Source organism: Sesamum indicum, linkage group LG11, assembly GCF_000512975.1.
Source record: "Sesamum indicum cultivar Zhongzhi No. 13 linkage group LG11, S_indicum_v1.0, whole genome shotgun sequence".
NCBI lineage: Eukaryota > Viridiplantae > Streptophyta > Magnoliopsida > Lamiales > Pedaliaceae > Sesamum > Sesamum indicum.
Genome location: NC_026155.1, coordinates 9,604,013 through 9,628,108, shown reverse-complemented (window position 1 = coordinate 9,628,108; position 24,096 = coordinate 9,604,013). Strand labels below are relative to the sequence as shown.

Sequence of the window (24,096 nt, the reverse complement as noted above, 5' to 3'; positions counted from 1 at the left end):
CCAATATACCCAATTTATATTATGTTATGACTTATGAACCCCTCATATTTTATTATATACTTTATGGGCCTATTACTTTTGATAAGAAACAAATAAATGATTAAATATGAAATAAGATTATTTAATAATTATTATATGGTTTGTTTGCTTGAATTGAAAGATAGATATAAGTGTGGAGGATTAAAGGAAAAATGTGTAAATATCACTTTCATTCCTTAATACTCTGCATCAAATATAGAGATAATTACACCATTTTTTTATAAGTTTGGGGGTAACTATACGTAACGTAAATCTTTTATAATTTGAAAATTTATATCTAACGTTATTAATATTTATTTTTTTCTAACTAATAAATTCTTTTGTTAGTCAAAATTTATCGAATTTGTTAATATTAATAAAAATATTGAATGAAAATCTATATTTAACTCCGTTATGTTTATTACCCACTTATTGCAAATCAAATATTTTTTTCTGACCAAAATACATTTATAAGGATGTAAATCTTACATCCTTATACGCATTAGCCTCACCTTTATAAGAATGTAAGATATACATTCTTATATGCATTAGTATCTAAAAATGGTTTGATCAGAAAATATTTATTAACCAACAATAGGTTAATAATAAGTCAATTGGGGATAAATATATACTTTTTCTTCTTGTTCTTCTTTTTTTTTTTTTTGGCTAATATCAATAGAGTTGATGAATTTTTTACTAACTAATGGTCTATTTAGACAGAAATAAATTTTAAGTGTATTAGATGCTATTTTTTAATTTACAAATAATCTATATGTAATTGTACCGAACTTGATAAGAGGTAGCATGAAAGAGTATTTGCAAAAATATTTGTTTTCAAATAAGTTTTTTTTTGTAAAAGACAAAAATAAAAAAATTAAAAGTTGTAGCAGTATTAAAAATTTGTTATATTTATAAAAAAAAATGTATAGTAAATAAAAGCTAAATTGTGTAGTTTTTGAAGCGGAAAAATACTTCTAAAATAAATCTAATTGATTAAATACCATTTGTTTACCTGTGTTATAAAGATATTAATTCTGCTAAAATTTACACTTGCCATTTGTCAAGATAATTATTTTTGTCAAAAAATAATAAAATTTATTTCAGTTAGTATATATTTATTTGTAAATATTTATCGTTTACATTATTAAAATATTGGATACTAATAAAAAGGTTTAATATTGAATTAAATAATGCTCCATCAAATAATATAATTATTTATTGATACGCAATAAGTAAACTCGTAAAATTGAAAAATCTACATACTTTTATTAATTAACCATAACAACTTAATCTATACGTTTCTTTTTTCTAATATAGGAATCATATTTAAAAATTCTAAACACCAACTTTAAATGTGCAAATTTGATGAAAAAATTAAAGAATTAAAATTCAATTAAAATTATTATGATAAAGATCAAGTATTACAAAACGAATTGAATGTACCTAAAAAATAGCCAAAGCAGTTACAAGTGCTCTTTTTGGCAGCTCAGGAAATTATTTATTTTTATAGTTTTAGCTTAAATTAGTTTAAACATAAAATTTGTACGTTAAAAATACTATTTTTTGACTTGTTTAAACTATTGTAAAGACCCTCTAAGTAATGGGCTTGAAGCTTGTGAGGAAAATAAAAGAAAGAAAACAAAGACAAAAAGGGCAAATTCATAACCATATTGTGGAGCATTGGGCCAAGCTACTTGGGCTGCCAATTGTTAATGGACTTGCTGATATTCCTGACATGGGCTTTGTGCCTCTATAAGAATATTTTGATCAGTTCACTATAAAAACTAGATGAAAATTTAACGAAAATTATCGAATTTGGTTAATTGTTAGATGCAAGCTAAAATTAGAGGGTATTGATAATTTTTCAAATAACGAAAAAATATTCATAATTATGCCAAATTTGATAAAAAAATAATTATGATTTACCCATCATTTTAACATACTTAAAATGTGTGACATACTCAAATTTGTATATAATAATTTTAACTTTAAAAAATATTATTTTGTTAAATATATATGTTAAATAAAAAACATTAGAAAAACTAAAAGAAACACATTAAAATAAATAAATAAATAAATTGGTGTTGGTTCTCGTCTTCCCATTTTATTTCCTGCCCAGCACATACCCAAAGTCCATGTGGCCATTTTCTCTTCTTTGACTCAAAGTCGTGGTTTAGAAAAGTCAGAAACTCCGACAACGATTTCCGAGGAGTAGGAACAAAATCACTGTTGAAAGCCTCCAAAATTGAAATCTATGTCAAGCTTCACAAAACGGCATATTAGAGTTGGCCAATCAAATTTAATAGACTTATTATATCATTAATTATTATTATTTTACTGTACATTAATTACATAAATTTATAATATAATTGACTTAGATTGAATCCAAACCTAATTTAAATTAGATTTTTCATACATCAATAAAAGAAATAAAGTCTAATGAATTCAGTTAACTCATGATGAATATACAATGAAGGACCAATGAAGCTTTGTTTGAATAGTGAGGTGGAAGCTTTACAATTAAGAGGTTGTGAGTTTGAATTTTGCACATCTACATGTAGTCAATTTTTTTTGGTGTACTTTAAATACATTTGTTTATTTGAGAATATCAATATATTTGATTAATCGAAAATTGTACATCCTGGTATTTAAATTTAATAGTAATGAATGATGTACTAATGATGTACCAACCTCTTAACCTTAAAACATTGCGATTCACGCAAAGGGAACATCAAGGAGACAAGATCAAAATTTGTAGGACTCAGCAGTTGCAATTTTGAGATTCACTCACATTTCTGATCTCAACCCTTTTAGCAAATTCTTGGAGGATGACTTGAAACATAAACCATCAAACTGTCTGTTGTTTCTTCATATTCACACTAATTGGTGGATGTAATTGAAAATTTGATTTCTGTCTAAAAATGGTAGAGTCATTATGCTTAAAATAATGACATTGCATGCTTTCCTTCACACAATTTGCATTGCCTCAACCTCAAATATGTCCTGCATTTGGTGTTTTTTGTGCATTGACTATGTATGTGTATAATATATAATTTTAAAAAAATTGAATATGTGTCTGTCATTTATTTAAATGATGTATTGTCCACTGGATATAACATATGCAGGACCTAAGCCCTAGATGCACATTAGCTACTTTTGTGCTGCATATCTGTATATTATCTAAACATTTGTTGCCTATCAATCATTATTGTGGTTTAGTCATCCAAATCAAATGTTGCCAAATCTACAGTATGATTTTGAATCTTGCTAAGATAATTGGTAGGACTGATCTGATTAGTATATTGATTCCTATGTGATTAAATCTGAATTTTTTGCAAACAATAAGCCAGTCCTGATGGGTCTGTGGGTGCTACTATTGTTTTTCTAAAAAAAAAATACTTATTGTATATATTTATATGTATATATTATTTAGCAATTATTTTCTTCTCTTAAAATGGTATGTTATTTGCTTAAGATAATTCGTATTAGCAACCATAAAAACACATCATAATCATTTGACGTTGTCTCAAAGAATTGGTTCAAATTGCTTTCCTAAAATACCCTTTAATTATGGTTGATGATGATGCTGGTTGTACCATCACATCCCCATCAACCAAATGATAAAGAAACCAATGAGTTATTCATTACCCTCAATATCCTTGTAATTCTTTTTTCTTTTTTCTTTTTTTAAAAATATTTTTTTTCATTAAATCAATCATGCGATTCATTGCAACAATCCTAATCAAAACAAACAATATCTTCTTAAAACAAACATTTTTGTATTGAAAATGCATGTCCGACACCATGTCATTGCTATTGTGTGTGGGTCCCATGCTAGCAATTAGCGAGTTATTTAGTGAAATATTATTTAAAAAAATTACAAATTTACCGTAAAAGCAGTAGAATTGCAAATTTAATAAAAATTGCTAGTGCTATTATTTTTTTCTTAAGAAAAAATTGGCATGTCACGAGTAGCACTAATGATACTACTAACGACTTGGTACTTTTTTCTTTTTTTTTTCTTTTTTGTTAATTATATTTATATGTTTTTTTCATTAATTGTATATATATTGATACTATTTATATAAGTAGGACACGATATTGATTAATTAATTAACATTTATTTTTTATAATATCTTGAATTTATATAAAAGTTTACAACATTAAAATATAATAATAAAGAACATGTTAATACTCAATTAATTTTTAACAACATAATAACATTTGGAAACTACATACAAATAAAATAATAAAAGAATATATTGAAGTATTAGATCAATTATTTTGGCGTCTGTAGCCTGTGATTGGCACATTATTTGGCTGCTATGGAGCTTGACTTTGTCGAATTTGTTGTCTTGCACGTGATTAGGGCTAGTCCATCTCATTAGCAATTCTAGTAGACAGTTGTCGGGCCGGACTAGTGGAGGTGCATATAGTAGTGTCATGGACCAATTAAAATTTTAGGACATCCCAATACTCTTTCAACATTATAGGTTGGAAAGGCATAGAATCCATTCTGTAAGGCATTAAATTATAATATTGCTTAATTGTTGCCGCGGCGTTAAGCTTATATACAGTGCATACCCTTTGAACATGAGAGCAAGAGATTCCAAATAGACTCCACTTGTCACATGAACATTCCCGTGTGGCAATTTTGACAGCATGTGTGTTATATCCCTATCCATGATATCGTCTTGTAACCATTGAGGCAGATTGTTCAAATTGATTAAATTTGGTTACAGAATACTCGAACCAATATTGAAATAACTCTTATGCATAGTCTGTCCATGATTGATTGTTGTTTATCATGACATCACTTTTCTTCATCCTCTAATTAAAATAATGAACAGTACGATCAAAAGTCATTTCGACGATTGCTGTCACGCGTAGGCGGCGTGCTCCTTCTAAAATCTATTAATGCATTCCGACATATTAATTGTCAGAATACCGCACCTCCATCTACCATCTTCAGAAGCCGTCCACTTTTCTTTCTCATTTTGCTCTAGATAGTGGTATGCTTCTGAATTTATATTTCGTATCTCGTCCATAATGCGATTAACTTTTCTAATTGATGTTTCGACCCGGCTCTCCAACAAAGGTCCTTTAATTGTACGTTTTTGAAACGCTTGTTGAAGTTTGAACATACATGCTGCAAGCAAAGTCGATGCACACCGCGAGGAGGAACAAAGTCAGGTTTATCATCTATGGCTCCCATGAACCATGCATGGCGGTTAGAAATAATACAAATACCAGTCACCCCTCTCACAATATATTTGCTCACCATATGTAGAAACAATTTCCAAGATAGATATGATTCTTCGTTAACATTAGCAAATGCAAGATGAAGTATCTGTTGATTCCCATCCATCACCGCCGCAATTAGCATTTTATGTTTGTATTTGGTGTACAAGTGAATTCCATCTACACTGATAATTTTTCGACAAATTGGAACCTTTCAAGATATGGTTTGAATGCCCAAAATACGTATTTGATTACGTATGCTCCACGTAAACGCTGGAATATTTTATGCTCTCATTCAACTACTGTTTCTTGATTCCATTTCCGAAGAGCACCCAAGTAACTGGGTAGACTTACTTTTCACGAGCTACCTTCAAACTTTAAAGAATTTTGATATAATTTTGCAAATATAATGTAAAAAGTAGTTGAGATATTAGCAGCATCAATACCTATTTCTTACGCACAACCTCAAGTTTGATATTTTTAAATCAATCAACATATTATGATTGCAATATATAGTTTGTAATAGATTAATACTTTTAAATTAATCGGGACAATACAAACTAAACAAAAAATAATATATTATTATTAAAAATAAATTAAATACTCATACTTATAAAATTTGAACTTACAACTTCTTGATTTTTACCCGCAACCTCAAGTTGAAGTCAAAACTTTTGCAATGTGGCCCACCAACACTTGGATTAAAGCAACAAGTTTTTGTCCCCACCCACACCACAATAGTCAACAAAATTTATTTTTCGGATATCCCATGAAAACTGTACCATCCATTACATTTTTTTTTTATTGTTTTTACGATTTGCATTTCGTTCCAATTTTAAAGGGGGAAATGGATATTCCAAAAGAACATTCTACTAATAAGTATTAATGATTGAGATGCTTTAATTACTTTCCTTTTTATTTTCTTTTTACAATTTGTTTTGTTCGACAAGAAAAAATAAAGTGGAAGCGACAGTATAAACTGAATTTACTTTATATAAAAAAACGTGCTGTGTTTTTAGTTTTTGTAAGGCCTTTTAACATGAATAGTTAAATTACAAATAATAATGAAATAATACATTATAACAAAGTTATACATCTATACTATTTATAAAAAAAAAAACTCTATTTCTACTTATATATAGCGGTTACTTACACTACGATACTAATTTTTTTAAATTACTAAAAATATCTTTTATGTATTTTTCAATCATCCTTACTCAAATTCGTCTTTCCATCTTATTTATATAAATATATATGTAGGATATTGGGTTAGGTTAGTGGACCCGTACCATGATATGCATCTATATTTGATATAAAGTTTGAGTCTCCCAAATACATGTTGGGATAAGTACTTCTCTGGCACAAATTCTATCTAAAATAGAGTTTGTAGTCTTCGAATTATATATTAAGGTATAAACTTTTCTTAGGGATAGAGTTATGTACACCTATAAATAGGGTACATACTTGTGATTAAATTACAACACAAAAACACAAAAAAGTTGATTATAATACTCTCTCCAAATCTCTCTCTCTCTAAGTTCTTCCTTGAACCATCATCATATGTTTCTTGGATTTAAGGTGTGTAAATGAGTAGATTACTTTAGTAGTGATCCACCATGGCGAGTAAGATATGCTCATGGTGTACACAAGATTTGGAGTAAGCTCCAATGTTGGGGTAGATCTTGAAGATGTTCGTGGGATAACCTCGAATCAACGAGAAAGACCATGTATTTGTGATCCATAAAAAGTATGGGCTTGTAGATGAGGCTGATCCATACACATAGATCGACATGCTTCCGTTATTTAAGGTTAATTTGATTCGCAATTATGTGCTTATATGATTAGTATCTATGTGCACATAATCGTCTAATTACATGTGAGATTTATTATGAGATAATATATGAATTATTTATTGTTATTTTCCAACAATATATATATATATATATAAATCTTTTTCACTCACAAATGACAATTTGTGACACTACAATATTAATTTTTTTTATATAGATAATATGCAAAAGTTATTTTTCTTTTATTTATTTTTTAAAATATGATATGTTGATTTACATATCTTATTTTTATATATAATATATTTTAAACATAAAAATTTATTTATTTTATACATGTAGAAAAAGCGTGCTTGCTGGTTGGTTAACAAGAACCATGTCGTTATACTTATTTATGAAACAAGCTGTTTGCGTCAGATCTTAAAACGTTGATTTTATAATTAAATATGAACCATAGATTTGACTTGATAAGTTATATCATTTAAGATATAGAGCATTAATTTATATTAAAAGGATCCAATATTGTATGATAAAGGGTATCTAAATATAATTTAACAGATAAAAAGTCAGAAATATTCACACAAACAGCCCGTGCAAGCACTGCCAGCCTCAAGGGATTTTTTGCTTTTTTTTTTTAAACAAAAATATATGTGGCACTTTTTGTTTTTTTTCACATGAAGGTGTTCTACACTTTCACTTAGGTATGATATATATATATATATATAAGTAAAACCTTTCTATATAAATTAATAATATTAATTAGAACCACATAATTTTATTAATTTAAAAAGATATTAATTAATTGATATAATGTTACATGAGGGGCAACAACTTTTTGTAATTTTTGTTGCAGTATGAGAATGCAACATCGGAACTTTTGGATGTAATAAGGAAAGTTAAAGATGAAATACAGGTAGACTTAAATTTTAAGAAGAAACAAACAACATTAGAATCATATGTTATTAAGTTGTGTTAGTTATATTTGTAATTTTATAAAATTATTAATTTATAATATTGAAACGACCATAAATTTGTATTAGGGTCTTTCAAAAAATTGTTATTTTATTAAAATTTATTAAATTATTAATTTAGACCTTGGGTCAAGTCAGAATCGAGAAAAAATATTATTTTATAGAAGTTATTAAATTAGCAAGAATTAATTTATAGGTGTTTATTGTATATGTATTTACGCACACACTCAAAATTTGAATACGAAATTTCATAAAAAATTGTTTTGAACTAGAACCATTGAGCTGGCGTGAGGTAAAAGTATGATACGAAGTCCAGAAAATTTTTTGCCTCAATCAAGTTTTGTCGAATCAAATCAATTACAACGCAAGTGTATTATACTTATTATGTGATTGATTATTATTTCTAAATTAACACTCATCACATAAAAAATATATTATACTTATCAAATAATTAAGTAAAATTTAATTAAATCAAATTCGAAGAAAAATTTTCCATAAAATCCATTGGATGCAAGAACTCTCGGAACCGAAAAGTGGTCTTTTTCGGGGAAAAAGCGAATTCGAGTTGGATAATAATGTAAGAATAGACAATATAATTATTAGGCATATGATGCTCTGAGATTCGGATAGCCAGAAGCCAGAACCCGTGCATCAATTTCCAATGTTACATAAAATCATAAATATTATTCCAATTGTGCAACATGCAAGCTAGAATTAGAATATATATGCATGCAAAATTAGGTTGGAAAAGAACAACAAGATTCGAACATTTGAAAAAAATAGGAAAGAAAAAGTTTTAGGGTTTGGTTCCAAGAATTAGAACATTCTGGTATATATATATCTATATGCATGTTTGATTCAAAGGAGAGAATAGTTTTTCTTTTCTTATTTTTTCTTATCAAGAAAGGATATATAAAATATTAAATAATGATTCTTTTTAACTAATAAGTTAAAATTTTTATATGAAGCGACCGTTTGATAGAACTAGTCAGGCAAACAAGAGGTTTTGTTTTCGAACTAACATTGTTACTCATTTATAAAAAAAAAAAAAATTATGTGCAAGACGGCGTGTTAAGATATTAAATGTTAAATGATTCTCCTTTTTAACAGTTTAAATTATTAAATAATTTAGTTGTTCCACATCCATAACTAATCTTCAGTGGGAAAAAGAATTAATTGCCTAATGTTGTCGTATGTTTTAGGTTTGGTACATATTTTATATAGTTATCCGTCGATGATCAAATATATTGAAAAAAATTTCATTTTTTTTTAATTTTAGTCTATGTTTATCATCGTTTTACTCAGATCAAGCTCGTCTCGACCCGCCTAACCTATCACGTCAGTTGTTGATCCTCAACACATCTAAAGGCCCGTTGTGAAATCTATACAAATCTTGACATAATACATATATGCATTTATGAATGAGAGATATAATTCTGCGATGTTTATATAACTCTAAGCAAATAGAGTTAATAACTGTGTTGCAGGTCAACCCACAATAAGAAAGTTATCTTACCTCGACTCGAATCAATATGATTTTTGGTTTCATTAATACCTTTTGTGTTTTTCCTAAATAAATAATTGGTGGCCGATGAGAAGGTTGGGCGAATTCGAAAGAGAAGCAATAATTGAAACTTTCAGAGTTAATAAAGCATTGCACAGTGTTGTTGAAAACTACACAACTCTTTTTATAGGTAATTTCTACTTTTCGGAAAGTGGAGAGCAGAAAATAGTGGCAATGTAAAGATTTCTTGTTGTTATTCTTTATATCTTGATAGGATTTTAGTTTTTTTTATTTGTTCACAAACGACAGGGTTTTGGATCATTTGCAATTTTACCTCGTGTAAAAAGCATTAGTGCGCATCAATTTTTTCTAAATAATTAAAAAAAATCACTCTTGCATTTGGACGGGGGCTCATTGTCTTCTGCATCAGAGCCACGTTCTCCCATTTTTGAAAGTTCATGGGATGCATTACATTTTCTTTTCTTCAAGAAACTTTTCAATCTATTAGTATTTTATAGTGGGATTTATTGCTATATTTATTTATTTACTTTTAATTATAAAAAATGAGAAAATAAGGGTGGCGTTCTCATGGGTTCGCTAAAAAAATTGTACCTATTTCATGGGTATTAGTAAGGGTCTTCGTAATTGATCTATTATCATATAAAAATAATATTTTATTATATAAAAATTAATACACAAAAATCATGACGTAGGCTTAATCCCGCCAACACCTAAATTCGAAGACAAATGTTGGAAGAGAGTGTGGGAGATGTCCGATTAGGGAAAAGGGATGATAAGATACGCTATTGGAATAAAGTCCACATCAAATGTGTCGGTTTGCCTCAGTCCTTGACGGTCCTATCATCACATGCCACGTTTACGTAAAACACCTTACAATCACCGATATCTCCCCCCTGCTGCCAACTGTGCGTATCTGATGTTTGAATTTATAATAATACTACACCTTTTTTAATTAATTATAAAATAAGTATTGACGCAAAAATTAGATTTATCTATAATAAATTTCATAAATTGTTCCTCAGATTTTATCTAAAATCATTTTAATTTCTTATTTTTATTTTCTAATTTTTTATCATCTTTAAAATTTATATATGATGTTAGTTCAATCTTTCAATCAAATTTTCTGTCAAAAAAATATCGAGAATTTGATCACATGACATAAATATGCAAAATTTTTAAACGTAAACGTGTTATTCTATATATATAGATATATCATTAAAGTAAAAATATTTCATGTTGATCTTATAATTTTGATTAAAAAGTTACCTTTTTTCTAAATTTTCTGTCAAAGCGTGTTTTAAAGCAAGTTATTTTCACTTAATTTTTTTCGTGTGTTAATAGGTAAAGAATGACGCATTTACCCTTCAAAATTCAGCATATGCTCACCACATGACCAAATTTCAATAATTTATTTTACCATAAAATTGATCGAGAATTAAAATTACACTAAATGCGAACTCAATGAGGATTTAAGTGATTTAGATATAAATTTTAAGAGGTCATTTACATTTACCCTCTATATATATGTTGTTCATTTCTCTTAATTTTTTTTCTTTGTTTGTCAAGTTGTTATTTTATTTTAAATATAATAAAAGAGTCTAATGTCTTTTTTAATTGTTCCTTTTTGAATTAAAAAAAGGATTATCCGAATCACGATTTTGATGTTTCCAAAGTATTTTTTACGATGAATTATTATGCTTTTTTTTACTTAGATATTTATTTCGTAATAACTTTTCCCAAACTTGCTTTAAATTTCTTTTTTTCTTTATTTTTTAATATTACTCAAGTATTTAAAATTATTAAATTACAAAATTTATGAGGCATATGACCCACGTCACGGGACCTACGCCTCCTTGCAAAAGAGGCGAGCATCCCATGCAACGCCATACACTTTTTCAGGTGTTTTTTTTACGAGCTAATTGATTTTTTTTAATAGCTGATATGATACGTTGTTTTTGTGTATATAATATATATTTTTTAATATTTTAAAATATATTATAAATAAAAATAAAAATTATCAAAATAAAAACGTAAGAAGTTGAATATTTTAGTTATCTTATCAGCAATGTCAACATCAATTACTTTATTTATAATATTTCTTTTTTTTTTATAATAGTATAGATATCCATTCATATAAATTATTAAATAACCAAACACAATAAATGAATTAATCAACTATCAAAATGCAGCCAACGAGGCCTTGCGCGATTGGTATGGTTTGAGGTCACACAATAAAAAATTGTGAATTCAAGCCCCAAGAAGGTGGATATATGTCTACTCGTGTAATATATACTTTTATCCCTTTGTCTCATTTGAATGTATTCAATGATTTGAATTATTGATGTATTGAATCAGTTTGTCAAAACTTTAATTAATTGAACGGTATAATAAATAATATACTATATTAAAAGAACCCTACAAAAATTCAAAAGATTCCAAGTATCTAAAAACGTGTAATTTTGTTGTATTTGAGTTTTTCTTTTTTGTTTTTGAAATTTTGAATGTTGTTGGTATTTGAGTTTATGTGGAACAAGTAAGGCATAATCAATCCAAAGAAATATTAAAGTAGCTTCTTTTGTTTTTGTATCAATAATCTTAAAGCAGCTTCATTTACACGCATATTATTTTGTAACCAACATTATTATTTGTTATGGGAAAAAAAATGCAATTTACCTCTTGCAATATGAAAAAACGAGCAAAAGATTCCCTGTAAAAAATAAAATAATAAATTATCTCTGTATTTTGGAAAAAGAAGCAAATTACCCCCCTATCTAAATCATTGATAGGCGGGAATTTGTTTTATTTTTAAAACACGGAGAGGTGTTTGCTCATTTTACATATCACAAGGGATTAAATGGCATATAGCCCTTTGTTATAGATGTCATATTATTATGTAGAGTGTTGTCTGGTTATTGATGCCACATAAACTTTTTTATATAATTAAATGTTGTTATTATATTATATATCTATATATAATAAAATAGAATCATTGAAACTATTCATCTAAGTGATATATAAATTGATCTGGATAATCTCAATGAGCTCCATTATGTCAAATGAAAATTAATAAGTTTTTAGATAAATAAAAAAATTAGTACTTATCCAAAAGAATCTAAATTAACATTTTATTTATTGAATGAATAAAAAATTTCTGATTGATATTATCATTAATATAAATGTCAATTATTGTACATTATATCCAATAATACGAAACATTATCTGAATTGTTTATTTGCTATAGCTCTTATAATATAGTCATAATATTCGTAGAAGATACTATATATAACTGATATGATTACTTAATATTTGATGAATGATGAACTACAATATCTGAATATTATGTACCTAAATATACATAAACAATAAGAAAAAATATTAATTAGTATATATTAAAAATATATTTATTTTCTTCTTTTATAATTATTAGTTTTTATTCAAGAGAAATATAATCATCATGGATAGAATCACTTCATAATTAAGTTAGCAAAGTTAAATAATTTTAAAATTTTTATTAATGATAAATATATATATGTCAATTTTATCAACTTATCTACTATTATTATTTACAATTCAAAATTATAACGATAAGAAGTTTATAACATTATGAATTATAAATATAGATATTGCACCAAAGAAATAGATTAAAATAATTATTAACCAAGGATGTTGTCATGGTATTTAAAAAATAACGAGTCCCTTCTATTTTTCCTCTTCTTTTAATTAATTTAATTTAATTTTTTTAAAATTTAAATTATTTATAACTTTTTACTTATTTATCCTTAAAGCACATATTTACTTTATGATAGTCTTAGTTGAATTTTATTTTATCATATAATGAAATAAAATTAGTTTTATTGTTCATACTTCTTTAATTTTGTTTTTATATAATTAATTAAAAATATTTTGACATAAATAATTTAAATTTATATAATATAAAATTAAGCACATATATCAAGTATCTAATGATAATAATGATCAGGCTGCGGTGAAATTTTGATTGGATTTTTGTGCATTGAAATTTCAATTGCATTTTTTTATCACATTTTAAATATATATGTCAAATTTTTGATTGGATTTTTGTGCATTGAAATTTCAATTGCATTTTTTTATCACATTTTACATATATACGTCACATATATCAAATATTTTTTTAAATAAAATTATTAATGTAATCTTTATATATATTTTCTTAAATAAAACTAATAATGTAACTTTATACAGATGATGCGTAGGTTTAAAGTGAAATAAAAAATCCAATCCTAGCGATATGGTGGGGTGGGGATTTTTTTCATGAAAGCTCACATCATGCAATTACTAGTTTACTCTTTTTATAATGAATTATGAAAATTTTTTATTCAAATCATATTCGTTCGAAAAGTAATTACATAATAAGTGTATTTTATTTTATTATATAATTAATTTATATTTGATAAAATTTAATTTGAATTAGAATTCGTCGATAAATCAAAATACACGGGAGCGAGTGAGGAGGTTGTTGGAGGTAGCCTAAAACCAGCAGAAGCTGCAACAAAGTCAAAGACAACATAAAACTCTGCAAACTCCCACACCCACAGCACACCACATTTTCCTCTCAAAATACTGAAAGTAGTATTAACCCCAACCCCTCGCATGTGCGTCTTCAGGGATTGTATGTAACACTGTTTGTATATATATATATATAATATACTTCCCTGTTCTTCCAACGTAGTGAGTGACTGACGCGAATAAACTAATAACATTACCGTACCTTTCTTGAAATCAAAAACTATTCCATGTTGACGATAAATGTGCCATTATAATATAAACAAAAGGGCGATGAAGAAGAAGAAGAAGAAGCAAAGTGGATAAAAAGTCATCATTAAACAAATGGGTCCACCGGATTAGTCACTGTTGATTACCAGCACTGAAACAGGGGTTTGCTAATGATGATCGTCAGTGGTTTTAGGTGAGAAATTAGAATAAAAGATTTTATCTTTTTTGATAGAGAGGAAGGTGAAATGAAGGAGAATTTTCTCTTTCACGAAATGCGAAGTGCCACCGGCCACCAGCCACCAGCTTTACCGCTCTACTAAAAAACCATCATTCACATAACCCATTTGTGTGTATAGTTTTGGGAGATAGTGGTTTTGGAATATGGCCCCCTTTTTTTTGGTGTATATAAGGAGGGTTCTTGGTTTCCATTCTCCACCATCACAGGCAAAACTCTTTCATTTGCTCCTTCTGTAGCGTCCCTCTTTCTTGCGTTTGTTTGCTATACTCCTTTTTCAATTTCTCTGTCCCATACTTTTCTTCTTTTCTTCCCATTAGTTCATTGATTCTGAGCCCTGATTGGCTCTTTTTGCTGAGTTATTGTTTCTATAAGGTAAGAAAAGAGAGTACGTCTCCACATTTTGGTTTTCTTGCACTTTTCTCGGTGTGTTTCTCAAATGGAGAAAGGGGAACTTGGGCTTTCCTTGATTTCTCTTTTCATTGGATTCTGTGTTATAGAATGAATATGCAATTCTGTTCTAGTAACTTGGGAGTATCGAATGAGTTTTCTTTAACTTGGCTTCTTGATTTTTCTTGTAACTACGCAAGATGATCAAGGACTCTGCTTTTCTTTCAATGCTGCAACTTCTTGTTGTCTTCTTGTCCCTATCTTTGAGATGGGCAGGTGAAAAAATGGTATCTTGCTGCTGTAACTTAGACTTGTAACTTACATTCTCGGACTCAGTACTTTCCCTGCAAACCTCGGTTCGAATGCTGATTAGTTTCTTGTTATGTATTTGCAATTATGGTGCATTTTACCTATGATGACCATTAAGGTTGGAAGGAAGAACATAGTATTTTTTGCATTTCTGGGCTCTGTTCTGTTCTTAATTGCTAATATTCAGAAAGGTGTCATCCTCTCTAGTGTCCCTGGACTTTGTTTGTTTATCTTAAGACACATGTTTGTGTCCTATCTGATTCAGAGTTCTCTAACAGTTTAGTCAATATCTAACCTTGGAATACTAGATGTTGAATTCTTGCTGGATGGATAGAAGTATTTGTTTATGAACAGACAAGATCAGTTTGGTATCTATACTGTATTGTTTACTTACTCGCTGGATTTGTTTAAATCATGCAATTTTCTTGTTTGTCACGTAATGCTTCCTTATTCAGTTAGGTGATGATGTCTAATAAATTTCTTCTTCTGGGTAATAGTGAGGTGTCAGGTTTGGAAATTTCAGCTATTCTAGATTGAACTAAATAGGTGGCTCATTGACTAAACTCTGGTTGTTTATTCTATTTAATAAGCTGCTCTTCCGGATAAGCATATGTAACCAATTTCTAACCTTTAATTGTCTTACAGTTGAAAGTTTGTCCAAGAATTTGTTAGCTGAATCGATCATCGCCAATGGCGGAACGTGTTCTGACTCGTGTTCACAGCCTGCGCGAGCGCCTGGATGCCACCCTTGCTGCTCATCGCAATGAGATTTTACTGTTTCTATCAAGGTAAATTATGTTCATATGTTTAACTTGTTTCTCTGTTCTTGATCAAGTTTTGTAAATAATTCGAAGATCGATCAGTTCATGGCATAAGCTTTGCTGAATGAATTGCGGTTTGTTGCAGGATTGAAGCCCACGGGAAAGGAATTCTGAAACCTCATCAGCTTATGGCTGAGTTTGAAGCAATTTGCGCAGCCGACAAGGAAAAACTGCAGGATCATGCCTTCAAAGAAGTCCTGAAGAGCACACAAGTAAGTTTGAGCCATTTGATCCCTTTGGTTGGAATTCTTGATTGTAATCAATACTGTACTCTTAAAACACCATCTCGTTTCTCTTCTGCCAGGAAGCAATTGTGTTCCCTCCATGGGTTGCACTTGCTATTCGACTGAGGCCCGGTGTTTGGGAATATGTCCGAGTCAATGTTAACGCACTAGTTGTCGAGGAACTCACCGTGCCAGAGTATCTGCAGTTCAAAGAAGTGCTTGTCAATGGAACGTAGGTTTTGAGCCCTTTATTATTTCTGCTTCTTTCATGCTGTTTATCTCTTATCTTATTTGTTTTTTTGAGAAATACACTCTGTTTTGCTGCAGTGCTAATGGCAACTTTGTTCTTGAGCTGGATTTTGAACCATTCACCGCATCTTTTCCCAAGCCGACTCTCACCAAGTCCATTGGTAATGGAGTTGAGTTCCTCAACCGGCACCTCTCGGCCAAAATGTTCCATGACAAAGAGAGCATGACCCCTCTTCTCGATTTTCTCCGTATGCACCATTACAAGGGAAAGGTGAATTTTGATACCATATTCCGATTTTTCTTTCATATCATTGTATAACTTATTGTATTGAATGGTGTGATTTGGTTTTCTTGCACAGACGATGATGCTGAATGATAGAATACGGAACCTTAATTCTCTGCAAGCTGTTCTGCGGAAGGCAGAGGAGTACCTCTCAACACTGCCTCCGGAGACGCCATATGCAGATTTTGAGCATAAGTTCCAAGAGATCGGATTGGAGAGAGGATGGGGTGATACTGCAGCGCGAGTCTCGGAGATGATCTCGATGCTTCTCGACCTTCTTGAAGCTCCTGACTCCTGCACTCTTGAGAAATTCCTCGGCAGAATTCCAATGGTTTTCAATGTCGTTATTCTTTCCCCACATGGTTACTTTGCTCAAGAAAATGTCTTGGGCTACCCTGATACTGGTGGCCAGGTATGTAGGAGATAGAGATCCCTGTTTTCGTTGAATTTAGTTCTGCACGTTTTGAGCATCCCATTCTTTACTCTTTCAGGTTGTCTACATTTTGGATCAAGTCCCTGCATTGGAGCGCGAGATGCTTAAACGTATCAAGGAGCAAGGACTTGATATCAAACCACGAATTCTCATTGTAAATTTCCACGAACATCTATAGTTCTTGATGGAAGTTGTTTATGTTTCTTTCTGTAATGCTCAATCTTGTTGTGGTATGTAGGTAACTCGGTTGCTCCCAGATGCAGTGGGGACTACCTGCGGCCAACGGCTTGAGAAAGTGTTTGGAACCGAGCACTCACATATTCTTCGAGTTCCGTTTAGAACTGAGAAGGGAATTTTACGCAAATGGATCTCCCGCTTTGAGGTTTGGCCATACATGGAAACTTTTACTGAGGTGAGAAGACAGCTTTCGTCTACACGTTCATGCTTTATGTGTTCGTCGGCAAATGCTAAAGTTCTAGCCTTCTAATTTCTTAGGACGTCGCCAAGGAAATTACCGCAGAATTGCAAGCCAAGCCAGATTTGATCATTGGAAACTATAGTGAGGGAAATCTTGCAGCCTCCTTGCTGGCTCACAAGTTAGGGGTAACACAGGTATGTGCTATATGAAGTCTGCAATTTTCTTAACGATGGTACTACTTTTGCTGGGTTAACTGCCGGAAGACTGATTCTTGCTTTTCTTTGTTCCTTTCTGATTTTTATACAGTGTACCATTGCTCATGCACTGGAGAAAACCAAATATCCTGATTCTGACATTTACCTGAAAAATTTCGATGAGAAGTATCACTTCTCATGCCAGTTTACTGCTGATCTCTATGCAATGAATCACACTGACTTCATCATCACCAGCACATTCCAAGAAATTGCCGGAAGGTTCGAATTTTCAGCCTGCTGAAATATTTGTAGTTAAATTAGTACTATACGGGAGTCTAAAACTTTTGTTATTTTCGTGTTTTCAGTAAGGACACCGTTGGACAATACGAGAGCCACATGGCATTCACAATGCCTGGATTGTACCGTGTTGTCCACGGAATTGATGTGTTCGACCCAAAATTCAACATTGTCTCTCCAGGAGCCGATATGAACCTCTACTTCCCGTATACAGAGAAGGAAAAGAGACTTACAGCTTTCCACCCTGAAATCGAGGAGCTTCTCTATAGCGATGTTGAAAATGAGGAGCATCTGTAAGTCGCCATCTTCGCTCTGCAACTGATACTCAATTTCTCTCTTATATCTGTGGATAAATAGAACTGATTATTGTGGGATAGGTGTGTGCTGAAAGACAAGAAAAAGCCCATTTTATTCACCATGGCAAGATTGGATCGCGTGAAGAACTTGACGGGACTGGTGGAATTGTATGCCAAGAGTCCAAAACTCAGGGAATTAGTTAACCTTGTCGTAGTTGGTGGTGACAGAAGAAAAGAATCTAAGGACTTGGAAGAACAAGCGGAGATGAAAAAGATGTACAGCCTCATAGAAACCTACAAGCTGAATGGCCAATTCAGATGGATTTCATCCCAAATGAACCGTGTGAGGAATGGTGAACTCTACCGCTACATTGCTGACACACGAGGTGCTTTTGTGCAACCAGCATTCTACGAGGCCTTCGGTCTGACCGTTGTCGAGGCCATGACTTGTGGTCTGCCGACTTTTGCAACTCTCCACGGTGGTCCAGCTGAGATCATTGTCCATGGAAAATCTGGGTTCCACATCGATCCATACAACGGTGAACAGGTTGCTGAGGTTCTTGTTGATTTCTTTGAGAAGTGCAAGCATGACCCTTCTCATTGGGAAACCATTTCAGCGGGCGGCCTGAAACGTATCCAGGAGAAGTAAGAAAATCTTGTTTAACAATACACAATTTGGTAGAGTAAACCTCATCCAGAACTGATCTTTGTTCACTTTTTTTCTGCAGGTACACATGGCAGATTTATTCAGACAGGTTGTTGACATTGGCCGGAGTCTATGGATTCTGGAAATACGTTTCCAAGCTCGATCGTCGTGAGATCAGACGCTACCTTGAAATGTTTTACGCGCTCAAGTTCCGTAAGTTGGTAAGTCTTAAGTCCCGCTTCTGCAATTTTCTTGAGATTTATTCCGAGTAAAACCAAAAGTTTTGTAAATTTGACTAAAATTGTGCTAATTCTGTTTCAGGCCGAAGCTGTTCCACTTGCAGTTGAGTAAAAGAAACAAAATGATGCTTCTGCTGCTGCCAAATAAAAGAGAATTGAAATTGCTGGAAGAAGCCTTCCAAAGGCTTCTGCCTTATTTTCCTTCTTGGTTTTCAATTGAATGTCTTATGGGGCTATGACCCATAAGATGATGCTATTTGTATCTTTTTATCCTTTCCAACTTTCCTCAAAATTTTGTACCTTCTTCTTTGTCCCATTGAAGCAAAATATGTAACTTTGACATTCTGCGACGTGAGTATATAATATAATAAAGATCAAAAGATTCGGTCTCTCTTCTCCTTTCTGTTGAGAATTTTCAAGAGAATTAAATTTGCCTCATCGTTTTAAACAGAATTTAGGACATGCTTTTAGAATGCAAATTGTTGTCATTCTAGGTGAATTTTATACATAATTAGAGCTATGCAAGTTTAGTTCAAATAGTCCAAGTTTCAAATCAATTGAAAATTTCTGCCCAGAGTTATGACTGTGTTGCCAAGGACTAAAAGAAACATAATTTAATGTATAGGATTTTGTTTTTGTATTTATTCTATGTATGAAATTATATGATTATTGTCAGGTATTTAGGCATATAAAAGTACTTGTAATATGATGTTATTCAAGTGAATAAAGAGGAACAATTCGTCTCTTCATTCAAAACATAGAAATACAATTGAACCCATCAACTTCCAACACTTTTGAAATATAATCTGAAAACAAGAGTTGTTTGTTGGCAATGTTTATGTTTAACTTCACCTACATACATTTTTCCTAAACCAACTGATTGATCTCATAATCACGTTTACTTCCAACTTATAAAACTCAAGAATTGCACGAGAAACTAATATCCTAGTCTGAGATGAAAACCCTGAAATTTCCTGGAAAAACAAAAAAAGAAGTTACTATTGTTAGTTTTCCCTTTGGCAGTTGAAGGCATTGTCTCTATTCTGGTTTCTATTTCAGTCTCTCTATCGTTCCCACTTCTGATACTGAAAGCTTCCGTTCCAAAGTTTAGGAATGGAGTCAAGAAACATCATCAAGAACTCTATATTCTCCAAGAAACTATCAAAAACCCACAGAAAACTGATCGTACTCATTGTTCTTCTTCCCCTTGCTGCGGTTCTTGTTTCATTATTACTGAAGAATTCGACTTCTTCCTCACATTCAAGAAACCATCTTCCTCCGTTGACCCCTTCTCTGGCCTTTCCCCTGCATTCATTCATCAAGAAAGCCTGCCCAGAAACTCTGTATTCGTCTTTATGTCGTTCCACTTTATCCACCCTGCCCAAGTCCAAGAACTTCACAAGCTTCCTCAAGATTCTGGAGTTCACAATTAACCGAACGGCAAGCCATGTGAAGGGTGCCCGATATAGCATCGTTGCTCATTTCACTAAGCAAGATTTAAACTTACATGAGAAGAATGCCCTGAGGGATTGCATGGAAATGCTTGATCAGACGTTATACGAACTACAACAAGCCACCAACGAGTTGAGGTCTTTTGCTTCTTTGACAGGTTATCGTCTTGACAGATTGTATGGTAACATCAAGAACCTTTTGAGCGCGGCCATGACTAATGAGAATACTTGCATTAATGGGTTTCTAGACTTGGAAGAACTGGATTCGGATACTCGAAAGGGTCACAGAGAACATCTTCAGAATTTCTTAACTCCAATTTCCCACATGATCAGCAATAGCTTGGCCCTGATAAAGCATGTGGAGAAGAAAAGCATCCAAGAAATGGTCAAGAAACCAAAGATGATGATCACCAAAGGGCTGCAGGAAGAACTTCCTGATTATAAGAGAATTGTTCGTGGACGAAAGAAGAATACACTGAGGAAGTTAAGGCCATATGCGACTGTAGCTTCTGACGGCAGCGGAAACTACAGTACCATAAGAGATGCGATTGCAGCAGCACCGAATATGAGCACGAGCATATATAAGATCAAAATAATGGCAGGGATTTACAAAGAAAATGTCCTGATTCCAAGAGAGAAGATCAATATAATGTTGATTGGAGATGGGATGAACTCAACAATAATCACAGGGTCCAGAAATTTTGTTGATGGATTTTCCACCTTTGAATCTGCTACACTAAGTACGCTATCACATTATAATTTTTATCATATAACATGTTCAAATTGGAACTAACTTTCTTGCATAATGTCCAGCTGTGTTGGGAGACAAATTCTTGGCCAGGGACTTAACCATAAAAAACACTGCACCTCCAGAAAAGCACCAGGCAGTGGCTCTCAGGGTGACTTCCAATGCTGCATTTTATCGTTGTGAGATCGTTTCCCATCAAGACACTCTGTATGCACATTCTCTGCGTCAGTACTATCAGGACTGCTTGATTCAAGGAACAATAGATTTCATCTTTGGAAATGCAGCAGCAGTCTTCCAGAACTGCACAATACTCGTACGCAAACCGATCCCAGGTCAGAGCAACATGATCACTGCTCAAGGGAGAGAAGATCCTAACCAGAATACAGGGATCAGCCTACAGAATTGCACCATAGAGGCTGCAAAAGAATTTAACCTGACACAAAGGAGAAACATTTCGACGTATTTGGGCAGGCCCTGGAGAAACTACTCAAGGACCATTGTCGTCAACAGCTATCTGGGAGATTTAATACATCCTCGAGGATGGTTTGAGTGGGATGAGTACAGCAATCTAGATACCGTTGAGTACATAGAGTACATGAATTCTGGACCTGGAGCAGATACGAGACGTAGAATTTCATGGGCAGGGTATAGAAAGAACTGCACAGAAGACATGGTCAGGCAGTTTACAGCTGAAGAATTCTTGCATGGAGCAGATGACTGGTTAGAGTCCACTGTATTCCCACTCTTCGCTGTTTTGTACCACCAGGAAACTTAGTTCACTCAGCTGTGAATAGGATTTCTGTAAACATTGATGCCTGAAATTATATTGCAAAGGGATTTCAGACACTGTAGGTTTATAGCATGCCATAGCAGACAAGTAATTGACAAGAAATATGACAATTTTCTTGACAAGATCCAGAAGAAAATAAAGTAACAATGCACAATTGTACATTATAGGCTGTACCAGAAAAAAAAAAAAAAAAAAAAAAAAAAAAAAAAAAAAAACACTTTAAGAACTGATGATGCATGCGATGTGGTTGAAGATATCTGAATTGGAAGTTAGACAAGTTTCTTGGCACTTATCCACTTTAAAAATGCCAAGTTATATATATAATTTTATTTTTTACAAAAAAATTTTGAAATTAAATTTGCACCTTCTTAAAAAATTCTCTATTTACACCTGACCTCCTTACGTTATGATTTGAAAAAAAAATGAAGACTTTAACAAAAGAAATTACATAAATTCTTAATTTTTCCAGTCACTTAATATTTTCATAAATTCTTAGTTACGTCAGGATTTTTTGTTTAAATTCTAATGAAAAGAGGTCATGTGTCAATGTTAATTTTCAGAAAGAACGTAAGTATAGTTTTAAATTTTTTTTTGAGGGAAAGTGTAATTCTATATTTTTAAGAGGGGTTTGAACCCTAAAAATAATTGTTATATATCCAAAGATACAAAAAAGTATTGGACTTTCATAAGTGTTTATTCTTTATTCCTTTAAGCAAATATAGAGATGATTTCTTCTCTTTAAATTGCAAACCAACATTCTTTCTTTTTTTTTTTTGGTGACCTCAAAGACATAATTGTCTATATATCCCAATAATAAAATATTACAAATAAAAAAGATAACTGCTATTGAAAAATTGACAGTTCAAATCAAGAAAAGATGTTATAGAGCACATGCATATTTAATATATAGTATATTTGTGTCTATGCAATAACCATACATATAATATATGTTATAAAAGTCGACATGAATAAATAAAAAAGTAATGTTGAAAAATTAAAAAGAAACTAATATCTTTCGTGTAAATCTAATTTATTATCAATGGATTATGCAATTTATTCATGCACTAGAAGGACAAAATTATGCCTTATGAAATTATAAATAATGTTGTTACAATTAAAAGCATTCAATATAATATTAATGAATTTATTTACTCTTAGTTGTTCTTTCCATATAAGTAGCTTTATATATATTTCGAAAGATTTATGGTCCCGTTGGTTCCTTTTTTGACACCAAAAGAAAAAAAGCCGAGCAGCAGTCATAAATTTACAAGTAATTCTTACCCTCCCCAACCACCTACTGAACAGTGGATCTATTCTACCATACAACACTGAAATTTACATACAACAGCTATCTATGCTACAACTTAAAACCATAGAGCAGCATTGTTAGTGTTCTGCACATAGTATGACATTTTTTGTTTATATGGTGTACATAGTATGACTTATTTACATTCTTTAGCGCTCAAAACTGGCTGCATTCTGATTTTTCAAAAATCCCAGCTTCCCATGGGAACGACATCAGGCAAGGCACAAGAAAAATAGGAGCAGTTTCAGATAATCCGGTCGAGTGCGTTTCAAGTCTGTCTGATCCCTCCTTTAGTCATTGTTCTCTCTCTACTATATTGTCAAGTCCAGGTGTTCACAATATGTGAAGGCCGACAGACGTGCAGCCTCTATTCAGCTCCATTTGCTCAATGGGCCAACGCTAGAGTGCAGCATACATTGAGAAAGAGCTTGTGCCTGAGTAAGAGTACAGTATTCACTCTCTGATGACTCTGG

General features: G+C 31.6%; 3 protein-coding genes across 3 annotated transcripts in view; 2 read left to right on the top strand and 1 right to left on the bottom strand.

Annotated features, from left to right (window-relative positions):
• Positions 14,716 to 19,673, top strand: LOC105173722 (sucrose synthase). Its single transcript, XM_011095584.2, has 14 exons — positions 14,716 to 14,904; positions 15,874 to 16,016; positions 16,135 to 16,261; positions 16,354 to 16,505; positions 16,601 to 16,793; positions 16,882 to 17,217; positions 17,297 to 17,392; positions 17,477 to 17,650; positions 17,734 to 17,850; positions 17,963 to 18,129; positions 18,216 to 18,440; positions 18,525 to 19,088; positions 19,172 to 19,310; positions 19,411 to 19,673. Exons 2-14 carry the CDS (start codon positions 15,919 to 15,921, stop codon positions 19,438 to 19,440), a joined length of 2,418 nt encoding a protein of 805 aa, XP_011093886.1. The 5' UTR covers positions 14,716 to 14,904; positions 15,874 to 15,918; the 3' UTR covers positions 19,441 to 19,673.
• Positions 19,853 to 22,480, top strand: LOC105173838 (pectinesterase-like). Its single transcript, XM_011095717.2, has 2 exons — positions 19,853 to 21,519; positions 21,593 to 22,480. The coding sequence occupies exons 1-2, from the start codon at positions 20,442 to 20,444 to the stop codon at positions 22,300 to 22,302; spliced, it is 1,788 nt and encodes a 595-aa protein (XP_011094019.1). The 5' UTR covers positions 19,853 to 20,441; the 3' UTR covers positions 22,303 to 22,480.
• The window catches only part of LOC105173836, an 11,755-nt gene continuing 11,667 nt past the window's right edge, over positions 24,009 to 24,096 (bottom strand). The window contains exon 12 of the mRNA XM_011095716.2: positions 24,009 to 24,057. Within this exon, the coding sequence (XP_011094018.1) occupies positions 24,009 to 24,057 (49 nt within the window). The remainder of the gene's footprint in view (positions 24,058 to 24,096) is intronic.